The 12,206-nt window shown below is 39.3% G+C and overlaps 1 protein-coding gene across 3 annotated transcripts in view; it reads left to right on the top strand.

Moving 5' to 3' along the window:
* The window catches only part of LOC103871499, a 67,242-nt gene that overhangs the window by 8,972 nt on the left and 46,064 nt on the right, over positions 1–12,206 (top strand). For 2 of the 3 annotated variants that reach the window (XM_033272728.1, XM_033272727.1), the window contains exons 26-53: positions 55–534; positions 623–943; positions 1,175–1,306; positions 1,377–1,490; positions 1,605–1,789; positions 2,060–2,168; positions 2,265–2,408; positions 2,596–2,871; positions 2,976–3,647; positions 3,866–4,072; positions 4,425–4,528; positions 4,780–5,075; positions 5,203–5,287; positions 5,665–6,366; positions 6,480–6,798; positions 6,975–7,133; positions 7,212–7,375; positions 7,450–7,630; positions 7,711–7,980; positions 8,074–8,280; positions 8,554–8,608; positions 8,790–8,920; positions 9,012–9,944; positions 10,028–10,104; positions 10,488–10,926; positions 11,129–11,215; positions 11,564–11,719; positions 11,798–11,982. In XM_033272728.1, coding sequence (XP_033128619.1) covers positions 55–534; positions 623–943; positions 1,175–1,306; positions 1,377–1,490; positions 1,605–1,789; positions 2,060–2,168; positions 2,265–2,408; positions 2,596–2,871; positions 2,976–3,647; positions 3,866–4,072; positions 4,425–4,528; positions 4,780–5,075; positions 5,203–5,287; positions 5,665–6,366; positions 6,480–6,798; positions 6,975–7,133; positions 7,212–7,375; positions 7,450–7,630; positions 7,711–7,980; positions 8,074–8,280; positions 8,554–8,608; positions 8,790–8,920; positions 9,012–9,944; positions 10,028–10,104; positions 10,488–10,926; positions 11,129–11,215; positions 11,564–11,719; positions 11,798–11,982 — 7,190 coding nt within the window. The remainder of the gene's footprint in view (positions 1–54; positions 535–622; positions 944–1,174; positions 1,307–1,376; positions 1,491–1,604; positions 1,790–2,059; positions 2,169–2,264; positions 2,409–2,595; positions 2,872–2,975; positions 3,648–3,865; positions 4,073–4,424; positions 4,529–4,779; positions 5,076–5,202; positions 5,288–5,664; positions 6,367–6,479; positions 6,799–6,974; positions 7,134–7,211; positions 7,376–7,449; positions 7,631–7,710; positions 7,981–8,073; positions 8,281–8,553; positions 8,609–8,789; positions 8,921–9,011; positions 9,945–10,027; positions 10,105–10,487; positions 10,927–11,128; positions 11,216–11,563; positions 11,720–11,797; positions 11,983–12,206) is intronic. The other variant, XM_033272729.1, reaches the window with a different exon arrangement.

Here is a 12,206-nt window from a genome sequence, read left to right on the forward strand (position 1 = left end):
AGCTACTATACAATATACTAGTTTGATAGAGGCAGGTTTGTGTTTGCTTTGCAGGTCAATATGATAAGTTCAGAGAGTGGCTTAACAGTTAGGACGAAGTTGCACTCTCTGCAAATCAAAGATGAACTTCAGCATCAGCAGTCAGGCAGTCCTCGGTATTTGGCTTACTCTGTCCTGAAGAACGAAGACATACAAGACTCACCAAGATGTGATTCTTATGACAAGGAGATGTCTGTAAGACATGCAGATGATGAAGATGCCTTCACTGATGCTTTGGCAGAGTTTCTGTCTCCTACAGAACCAGGTACTCCGGATATGGATATGATTCAGTGCAGCATGCTTATGGACTCTGATGAACATGCAGGACTCGAGGATACTGAAGGTGGTTTTCATGAAAAAGATACATCTCAGGGAAAAGGCCTTTGCGATGAGGTGTTTTATGAAGTGCAGGGTGGTGAATTTTCTGATTTCGTATCAGTTGTTTTCTTGACGAGGAACTCCAGCTCCCCCGATTATAATGGAATCGACACACATGTATGTAATCTAAGATCATGTGAGATCAGCTTAGTGTGGCAAATATACCTTCTCGACTTCGCTAAGTTCTGCTTGAAATCAATTTCAGATGAGCATTCGCATGTCAAAACTGGAGTTCTTTTGCAGCAGACCGACTGTAGTTGCTTTAATTGGTTTTGGATTTGACTTGAGCGCTGCAACATATGTGGAAAATGATAAAGATACCAACACTGTGGCGTTTGAGAAATCTGATATGGAGAAAGAAACAAATGATGAAGGTGGACGCATTGAAGGATTACTTGGATATGGCAAGGACCGTGTAGTGTTTTACCTGAACATGAATGTTGATAGTGTGACTGTGTTTCTCAACAAGGAGGATGGTTCTCAGCTTGCGATGTTTGTACAGGAACGATTTGTGTTGGACATTAAGGTAATAAATATTGGCCTGAGGCATCTTATTGGACGTGTTTGATTTTGTTTCTAGTTACTCTTAATCATGGCCCCATACCATAGGACAAGAAAACCAGTTTGTTAATGATAAGAGTTTCTAAAAGTTAGATCTGCAGTTGGTTCTCTAAAATGTTATAAGCAAAGCGAATCAGTTTCATTGAAAGTCTGTTTTAGTTAACTGTTTTTTGGTTAAATTTGTTTATTTTTCAAGGTTCACCCGAGCTCTCTTTCAATAGAAGGGACCCTAGGTAATTTTAAACTCTGTGACAAGTCGTTAGACTCTGGAAACTGCTGGAGTTGGCTCTGTGACATACGTGATCCTGGTGTTGAGTCTCTTATAAAGGTAAAATGCTGACGGCCATATCTTGCTTGTTGTCGTTGTGAATCTGCTCACTTCCTCTTTTACTCTGCAGTTCAAATTCAATTCATATAGTGCTGGCGATGATGACTATGAAGGATATGATTATAGCTTATCTGGTAGACTGTCAGCTGTCCGCATCGTATTCCTCTACAGATTTGTTCAAGAGGTGCCATGATCAATAACCTTTTCTTACCCAGTTTATTTAAAGTGCAACCGAAATTTAAATGCTCTTCTTCGGACATCATTTTATTATTGACCAAACCAATGAAATGGTTTTCAGGTTACAGCGTACTTCATGGGACTTGCCACTCCTCATTCAGAAGAAGTCATTAAGCTTGTTGACAAAGTAGGAGGCTTTGAGTGGCTAATCCAGAAATATGAGATGGATGGTGCTACTGCGCTGAAACTAGACCTTTCGTTAGACACTCCAATAATTGTTGTCCCTAAAGATTCTCTGAGCAAAGAGTAAGTATAATTGACTCGTATTAATATTTGATATGTCCTATGTTATCAGTTACGTATTAGGTATGTCAACACTTCGGTTATATAGCTCTCTAACGCTAGTCTAGTAGTTGCCATCAAAATTGTTTGCGTAATATAGCCTTTATCTTGTAGCTCTAAAGAAAGCTTGAGGTCTGCAACATATTTACCTTTTTGTTACTGAATCTCCAAAAGATTTACTTTAATCTTTCTCTGAATGTTGATAAAATCTCAACACGCTTCTATTGGCTGCAGTTACATACAACTTGACCTTGGTCAGCTGGAGGTATCAAATGAAATAAGCTGGCATGGGTGTCCGGAGAAAGATCCTAGTGCTGTACGTGTAGATGTTCTTCATGCAAAGGTTCGTATATATTAGAATAAATATGAAACACTTTTGTTTAACGTGTGGATGAAAACACTACCCTGCTGATTGTTTCTATTGTCTTTTTGTTGTAAGATTCTTGGACTTAACATGTCAGTAGGCATAAATGGTTCAATCGGGAAACCAATGATACATGAAGGCCAAGGATTGGACATTTTTGTACGGCGCAGCCTACGAGATGTTTTTAAGAAAGTACCAACACTTTCAATTGAGATCAAGGTATTGGATTTCTTCTTCTCTATACGTTCAAAGAACCCAAATATTTACTTTTGGCGTCAAGAACCGATCTCTAAACTAAATAAGTTTGTATGTTTTTTGTCTTGGCTTCCTGATATTGATAGATTAGTGATGACTATACTTATAAACGTTATTATTGTAAAAGGATAGCTTGCTGTTTGCCGTGCAGATTGATTTCTTGCATGGTGTGATGTCTGACAAAGAATATGATATTATTGTAAGTTGCACAACCATGAATTTGTTTGAGGAGCCAAAGCTACCTCCAGATTTCCGTGGTAGTTGTTCTGGCCCCAAAGATCAAATGCGGATGCTGGTTGACAAAGTGAACCTGAATAGTCAGACGATAATGTCACGTACAGTAACCATACTGGCCGTTGATATCAATTATGCTCTTCTTGAGTTGCGTAATAGTGTTAATGAAGAGTCACCGTTAGCTCATGTTGCGGTACGTACTTCTGAGCATGATCATTCTATTTTCTTGTAGATTTCGCCCCTAAGAAATGTACCAGATATCTAAAAACCAATTTGCCATTTACTTTGATTTAACAGCTTGAAGGATTATGGGTATCCTACAGGATGACGTCACTATCTGAGACAGATTTGTATGTCTCGCTTCCTAAAGTTTCTGTTCTAGACATCCGTCCTAACACAAAGCCTGAAATGCGGCTGATGCTTGGCTCATCGGTTGATGCATCCAAGCAAGCTTCTTCTGAATCTTTACCCTTTTCCCTTAATAAGGGAAGTTTTAAGCGGGCCAACTCTAGGGCAGTTCTTGATTTTGACGCACCATGTTCAACGATGTTGCTGATGGATTATAGATGGCGAGCGTCCTCTCAGTCATGTGTTTTACGGGTTCAACAACCTCGTATCCTTGCTGTTCCTGACTTCCTCCTTGCGGTTGGTGAATTTTTTGTTCCAGCCTTACGTGCAATAACAGGAAGAGACGAAACATTGGATCCAACAAATGATCCAATCACTAGATGTAGTGGCATAGTTCTCTCTGAGGCTCTCTATAAACAGATAGAAGATGTCGTGCACTTGTCCCCATGTAGACAGTTAGTAGCAGATTCACCGGGGGTTGATGAGTATACTTATGATGGATGTGGAAAGGTAATCTCGTTGAGTGAACAAGGAGAGAAGGATTTAAACTCAGGAAGATTAGAACCTATCATAATTGTTGGGCATGGAAAAACGTTGCGGTTCGTGAATGTAAAAATTAAGGTAGAAACTCTTTTCTCTTTATATATAATAATATTAGATACATCCTTTTGTAATTTTAAAATAATCACTTGGTAGAGTGAATTTCTTTTCCGAGCGCTTATAGCGTGAAGCGGAGAAGGATTCTTTGTTTTGTTGTAATTACTGCTTCACATTCTCTTTTTCCAAGATTCTAAATTTTGCAAGCTGCTTCTTTTCTGTTTCTTTTTCTTCTGTGGCAGAATGGGTCGCTTCTGAGCAAGTGCATTTACTTGAGTAACGATAGCAGCTGCTTATTTTCTCCAGAAGATGGTGTTGATATCTCAATGTTAGAAAATGCTAAATCTAATTCTGAGAATGTGCTGAGCAATGCGTACAAACCATCAGATGTCTCAGATATTCGTCAATCCGATTTGAAGTCTGGCCAGAGTTTTACCTTTGAAGCTCAGGTAGGTTTCCTAGACCCTTTCTTTTTACCTGTTTAAATAGTTTTTAGCGCATACTTTATAGCTATTTTATTGCGTTCTATTTGATCAAAAACTATTAGACTTAAAACATTTTTTCTCTCTTACTTATTTTAAATCAATATTCCGTAAGTTTGGTATTTCTTTGATGTTCTTTTTTGGCTCATAAGATTTGTTTTATGTGGAGGGTTCCGCAACTTCTTTCAGCCGCCATCTTTCATAAGTTGTCAATTACTGTCCTAGCTTATTGAAACTGGATTTTTTTTTTGTTTTGCTGTATTTGGCAATTTCATAGCTTTTGCTGTATTTGTCAATATCATAGCTTGTTTTTGTACAGGTTGTTGCTCCCGAGTTCACATTCTTTGATGGTACAAAATCCTCCCTGGATGACTCCTCTGCTGTAGAAAAGCTTTTGCGAGTTAAATTGGATTTTAATTTTATGTAAGTGCAGCTTTGTCCAAATCTAAGTATCAGTGATTAATGTTTATCAACATTTTGTCATACATGAAAGTTCTGAACAGTTAGGTCTGAGCACATTTTACAACACAATGTTTCCCTGATACAATTACGTTTGCTTGACGTCGACTCCATCTTGCCTATGACGTTGAAAACAAGCTTTTTCTTCCTTTGTTGTGAACGGATCTAAAGTTTCTGTTACATTGTTGATGTATTTTTGCTATTGTTTTCAACAGGTACGCCTCAAAAGAAAATGACATTTGGGTTCGGGCCTTGCTTAAGAACCTGGTGGTTGAAACTGGTTCTGGTCTTATCATTCTTGATCCAGTCGATATTTCTGGGGGCTACACTTCTGTCAAAGAGAAAACAAATATGTCCTTGACGTCAACTGACATATACATGCACCTTTCCTTGAGTGCTTTATCCCTCCTGCTGAATCTGCAGAGCCAAGTAACTGGAGCCTTACAATCTGGAAATGCTATTCCTTTAGCTTCATGCACCAACTTCCACAGGATTTGGGTTTCACCGAAAGGTATGGCATCAGTTACGTTAGGTGCCTTTTTTTTAGTCTGGCCACATGATCTATTATTTGTCTACCTTGTAACCGACTGTATCAGATAATTACACTATTGACTATTTTCTTTTGGGGATGCGCGCAGAAAATGGACCCGGTAACAACCTCACAATTTGGAGGCCGCAGGCTCCTTCGAACTATGTCATATTGGGAGACTGTGTGACATCAAGGTAATATTATTAGTGGCTTATCTGGTTACATGTATATCTTGATATTTTCATCCGTGCAACAGAGCTTTCAGTGATTACATTGGGGGAACAAACCTTATGTTTCATCCTGAATGTGTTTGTTCAGTCATCAATAGCATTGAACTACGTCCATAAAATTCATGGCAAATCATTTCCGTAACAGAAATAACCAAGCTCTTGTCGTATTGGAGCTTTAACGTAACGGATACTTGGGTGTAACATGCAGCCTCTTTTTCATTTGATATGTGCCAGTGCTTACAATTGCTTAAGAAGTGCTCACTTCAGTGTACATATGTTTTCTTCTTCTAGAAGGTAAAGCTGCATTATGATGTTAAATCCCTTGAAAATTTTCCTTTCAGGGCAATTCCTCCTACACAAGCAGTAATGGCAGTAAGTAATACATATGGGCGCGTGCGGAAGCCGATTGGGTTTAATTGTATTGGCCTGTTCTCTGTTATTCAAGGTTTAAAAGAGGGTAATGGTCAACATTCTCCTGATAGCAATGAGTGCTCCCTCTGGATGCCTGTAGCTCCTGCAGGATATACTACTATGGGGTGTGTTGCAAATTTAGGAAGTGAGCCACCACCAGATCACATTGTTTATTGTCTAAGATCTGACCTTGTATCTTCCAGCAGTTTCTCTGAGTGCATATACACCGTCCCCTCCAGTTCTTTAATTGAGTCTGGATTCAGCATATGGCGCGCTGATAATGTTCTTGGTTCATTCTATGCTCACTCCTCAACTGAGGCTCCCTCGAAACAATATAGTTGTGGCCTCAGTCATTGCCTTCTTTGGAATCCCCTTCAGTTGAAAACATATCCATTATGTGACCCATCATCTACAAATGGCTCTCAAAGCGAGCAAACAAATGATCAGACTGGAAATTCATCAGGCTGGGACGTACTCAGGTCTATTTCTAAGCCATCGAGTTATCATGTTTCAACTCCTAACTTTGAGAGAATCTGGTGGGACAAGGGTGGTGATCTTCGTAGACCTATCTCAATATGGAGGCCTGTACCACGTCCTGGTTTTGCCATATTGGGTGATAGCATAACTGAAGGGTTAGTAAATTTTTAACTTTAATTTTAATTTTGGTTTTTAGATTAGCTACAGTGAATGACCTGTTTTCTTACATTAATGTCAATAATCTATGATATTCTTCTTCTCTCATTAGGTTGGAACCACCAGCGCTTGGAATACTTTTTAAAGCAGATGACTCTGAGATTGCTGCAAAACCTGTTCACTTCACTAAAGCCGCACATATTGTAGGGAAGGGCTTGGATGAAGTTTTTTGCTGGTTTCCTGTTGCGCCTCCTGGCTATGTTTCTCTAGGATGCGTTATTTCTAAATTTGATGTGGAGCCACATGTGGATTCGTTCTGTTGTCCAAGGATTGATCTTGTTAACCAAGCCAACATTTACGAAGCTCCTGTTTCAAGATCTTCAAGTTCAAAGTCTTCTCAATGCTGGAGCATTTGGAAAGTTGACAATCAGGTTGGACAACCTGTTTAACCTTGATGCTTTGTCTCTTACTATGTGAAGGCTTTGTATTGTCATTATTGAACTGTAGGAGCTTCTGGGTTTTATGAACCAGCTACTATCCAATTACTTAAGTACTCACACAGTGAAAAGTACGTCCCAATCCTGATAGCTGCTGATATCTTGTGTAGGCATGCACTTTTCTTGCACGTTCTGATCTAAAAAGGCCTCCAATTCGGATGGCTTTCGCTATTGGAGAATCCGCAAAGCCGAAGACACAGGAAAATGTAAATGCAGAAATTAAGCTGAGATGCTTCTCTCTGACACTTCTAGACGGCTTACATGGGATGGTATGTTATGGTCAAATTTACTACCCAATTTGTTCAAACGCAATGTTTACATCTCTATCTTGTTCTGAATTCTTCCAGATGACTCCTCTCTTTGACACAACTGTCACTAATATCAAGCTAGCAACTCATGGTCGTCCTGAGGCCATGAATGCAGTACTCGTTGCCTCCGTCGCTGCTTCAACATTTAACCCACAGTTGGAAGCGTGGGAGCCTCTTCTGGAGCCATTTGATGGAATATTCAAGTAAATATAATAATGAGACTTAACTGGGAGATAAAACTGGAATAATATTTTGATTTCTCACTTTCGTTTTGAAGGTTGGAAACATATGATACTTCCTTGAGTCAATCATCGAAGCCAGGAAAACGCCTGCGAGTTGCTGCTACTAACATTTTGAACATAAATGTTAGTGCTGCAAACCTTGAAACTCTTGGTGACGCCGTTGTTTCATGGAGAAGGCAACTAGAACTTGAAGAAAGAGCGGCCAAAATGAAAGAGGTACCTTGTTCTTTAGTCTCTATTTCTTCGCGAAAACATATATTTTCTTCGTGAAAGTATATATGTCCGCTGTGGTGCAGGAATCAAGTGTCTCTCGTGAGAGTGGGGATCTTTCGGCCTTTTCAGCCCTTGACGAAGATGATTTTCAGACCATTGTGGTAGAGAATAAACTCGGCCGTGACATATATCTGAAAAAGCTGGAGGAGAACTCAGATGTAGTTGTAAAGTTGTGTCACGATGAAAATACTTCTGTGTGGGTTCCACCTCCAAGGTTCTCCAATAGGTTAAATGTTTCAGACAGTTCTAGGGAAGCACGCAATTACATGACTGTACAGATTTTGGAGGCTAAGGTACATATACGAAAGCATCCGTCATTGGAAATTTTTATTGTAGCGTATTAGAAAGCTTTATGGTTAAGATGGTACTTTCACTTTTTTGTGAAGGGTTTGCATATTGTCGATGATGGCAACAGTCACAATTTCTTTTGCACCCTGCGCCTCGTTGTTGATAGTCAGGGTGCAGAACCACAAAAGCTTTTTCCTCAAAGTGCTAGGACAAAGTGTGTAAAGCCTTCCACCGCAGTTGTTAATGACTTGATGGAATGCACCTCCAAGTGGAATGAACTTTTCATATTTGAAATCCCAAAGAAGGTAGTATATTAGGAAACGTTTAATTTTCTGCTTCCATTATTGATCATCTTCTCTGTTCCTTCAAACTTGTGGTATCACAAGCGATTTAGCCTAGAATTAACATTAGATTGGAACAGTATATAAAGCTAGTTGCTTCCCCGTGTTTTCTCTGACTCAGATGCCTAGTAGTACAAGCTATATCGTTTTGCAAAATTCCTTTTTGAAGTTAAAACAATTGTCATGATTTTGGAACTTATCTCATATTTGTAGTCTTTTTCGATTTAATTGTTTTAGGGATTGGCCAGATTGGAGGTTGAAGTGACAAACCTTGCTGCTAAAGCCGGAAAAGGTTAAATTCAGTGACTTCTTCGGTTTATTAACTTCGACCTGTTTGTCATGCATAACCATCAATTAAGCTGTCCTTTTCTGTCTGTTTTATCATTCTTTTCTAGAGTGAATTGGCATTGTTTATTGTTCATTTGAGTAGATTGTCCGTCTGTTACATGAGAGTAAGCCATTAACTAATGCAGGAGAGGTGGTCGGGTCGCTTTCATTTCCTGTTGGACATGGGGAAAATACACTTAGAAAAGTAGCTTCAGTAAGGTCGCTGTATCAGTCAAGTGATGCTGAGAATATTAGTTCTTATACGCTTCAGAGAAAGGTTAGCTGTTTTTCATTTATATAAAGGTATTTTAACGTTTCTCAAGCTTCTCTAACATATGTTGCTTTCTCATTTGATAAATGATATGAAGAATGTCGAAGATATACATGACAACGGATGCTTGCTTGTCTCAACATCTTATTTCGAGAAGACTACAGTCCCCAACACACTAAGAAATATGGAAAGTAAGGATTTTGTTGACAGAGACACTGGTTTCTGGATTGGAGTTCGGCCTGATGACTCATGGCATAGCATTCGCTCGCTGCTTCCGCTCTCTGTTGCTCCGAAATCACTACAAAACGATTTTATTGCAATGGAAGTTTCTATGAGAAACGGAAGAAAGCACGCAACATTCAGATGTTTAGCAACAGTTGCAAATGATTCAGATGTCAATTTAGAGGTATCCATATCATCTGATCAGAATACCTCTTCAGGAGCGAGCAATCATAATGCTTTGGTTGTCTGTGGATCGTCCTATGTTTTACCATGGGGATGTTTGTCAAAAGATAATGAACAGTGCCTACATGTCCGGCCAAGGGTTGACAATCTTTCTTATGCATGGGGTAGTTGCATCGCCGTGAGTTCTGGTTGTGGAAAAGATCAACCATTTGTTGATCAAGGTTTGCTTACTCGGCAGCAAACGTTCAAGCAAAGCAGCAGAGGATCTGCTTTTGCTTTGAAACTAAACCAGCTTGAGAAGAAAGATATGCTTTTCTGCTGCCAGCCCTCTACAGGGAGTAAGCCATTCTGGCTCAGCGTGGGAGCAGATGCGTCAGTTCTTCATACAGACCTTAATACACCTGTTTATGATTGGAAAATTTCTGTTAGTTCTCCTTTGAAGCTAGAAAATAGACTTCCTTGCCCAGTCAAATTCACAGTGTGGGAAAAAACAAAAGAAGGCACATATCTTGAGAGACAACATGGTGTAGTATCTTCAAGGAAGATTGCTCACGTATATTCAGCAGATATTCAGAGACCTGTGTATCTTACACTAGCTGTCCATGGTGGTTGGGCGTTGGAAAAGGTTGGCTTTGATAAACTACAGAAGAATCTACTCACATTGGAAAAAGTTCTCATTTCATTATTAAATTTGAATTTCTTTTGTAGGATCCTATTCCTGTTTTAGATCTATCTTCAAGTGACAGTGTGTCATCCTTTTGGTTCGTCCATCAACAGAGCAAAAGGTTTGTCACTCTTTCTTTTTCATTTCTCATTCTGTCTGGAATTCTTAGTCTTGTTAACTCCGCCTAATACGTCATGACGATACATGAATATGTGCATTGTTTCTTTAAAAAGAAAACAATGGTTAACAGCTGTTTTACGGCTCTTGACCATAAAGGGTCACGTAACAAAATCGCATTTGTTCCAGAATAATATCCCATTAGTATCTCTTCTTAACTAACTAGTATCTTTGGGAGGAGCCAGTCCGTAGCTGAATTTAATTTATTGAATAAATCTTATTATGTTGAGAATTATCATATGTGGACGTTTTTTTCTGTTATAACCCCGATACTATACATTCATGATAATGTTTTGCCACATCATACTCTTTCTCTTGGCGTTTCAGGAGACTGCGTGTAAGTATTGAACGTGATGTTGGAGAAACCGGGGCTGCACCAAAGACTATAAGGTTCTTTGTACCATATTGGATTACAAATGATTCATATCTTCCTCTAGGCTATAGAGTGGTGGAGATTGAGCCATCAGAAAATGCGGAAGCTGGCTCCCCTTGTTTGTCTAGGGCCTCCAAATCTTTTAAGAAAATTCCTGCATTTTCGATGGAGAGAAGACAACAGAGGAAAAATGTCCGAGTGCTTGAGGTTATCGAGGATACTAGTCCTTTGCCTAGCATGCTTTCTCCACAAGAATCAGCTGGTCGGAGTGGCGTCGTGCTGTTTCCATCTCAGAAGGATTCTTATGTTTCCCCACGAATTGGTATTGCTGTCGCAGCTCGGGATTCTGAGATCTACAGTCCTGGAATTTCTCTACTTGAACTTGAGAAGAAGGTGAGTTGCTAAATATTAAATGATTTTCTTAAAGCTAATGCCTTGAAATTGCTGGACTTTGCTTTATTGTACGAGAACCATTTCTGACACACTTCTGTATAAAGGATTTCCGCCTAGCTGTGCGGCCGTGTCGTCATTTTCTTTAATTGGTTGTGTGACTAGCAACTTTCTCTCCTTTCATTAACCACGAATTCTTTTCCAGGAACGCATAGATGTAAACGCTTTCTGCTCAGATGCCTCGTACTACAAGCTCTCAGCAGTATTGAATATGACATCGGACAGAACAAAGGTCAGATATCACTTCCGTGTGATTTTTCTGTTTTCTCATTGCTGTGGTATCTGTAGAAATTACTTGTCTGAAGTCAAATTCGTGCTCATATACAGTTTTTTATTTGTTGGTGTCTATTTATTAAAGATGTTATTTGGGCGTGAAAACTCTTTAGGGATTAGCTAGCTTGGCAAACAATACTTAGTTGGCCTTTGTTTTTCTCTCCTGTTTCCATAAAAAATGTACATGCTGCTGTTATATATTAGACTCCTCTCCGTGGTTTATTATATCAAGATAAACTAGAGGCGGATTATGTCCAGTCTGGAGTCCCACTTGTTATCTTACTCTCAGTTATACATTTGCTTTCAGGTTATTCATTTCCAGCCACACACCTTATTCATCAACAGGGTGGGTATGAGCATCTGTCTTCAACAATGTGATTGTCAGACAGAAGAATGGATTAATCCTTCTGATCCTCCAAAGCTCTTTGGATGGCAGTCTTCCACCCGGATTGAGTTGCTGAAAGTATGTGAAATACCTTCAGATTTCTGTATCTTAATTTTAATATGATTAATGTGCTTACGGCGGATGGGACATTTTCAGTTACGAGTGAAGGGATATAGATGGAGCACACCATTCAGTGTCTTTAGTGAAGGTATAATGCGTGTCCCTGTCGGAAGAGAAGATGGGACTGAGCAATTGCAGCTAAGAGTACAAGTCAGAAGCGGGACAAAAAACTCACGTTACGAAGTTGTTTTTAGGCCAGACTCTGTCTCCGGTCCTTATAGGTAAATTACACATGCCTCAACTGTCTTCCAGTTCCAGATGAGTTGTTTATTTTCTGATGTTACTTTACTGTTTAGTTGGATATTGATGGTACATTTTCTAGCTGCCAGATCATATTTGCATTTATGATTTAAAAACTTGCTGCCAGATCTGTTCTTTGAAACCCATTATCAGTTTGGTGAATAAAGTAATCCATGGAACCTGCATGAAATTATTTTAATACGAT

Source organism: Brassica rapa, chromosome A06, assembly GCF_000309985.2.
Source record: "Brassica rapa cultivar Chiifu-401-42 chromosome A06, CAAS_Brap_v3.01, whole genome shotgun sequence".
Taxonomy (NCBI): Eukaryota; Viridiplantae; Streptophyta; class Magnoliopsida; order Brassicales; family Brassicaceae; genus Brassica; species Brassica rapa.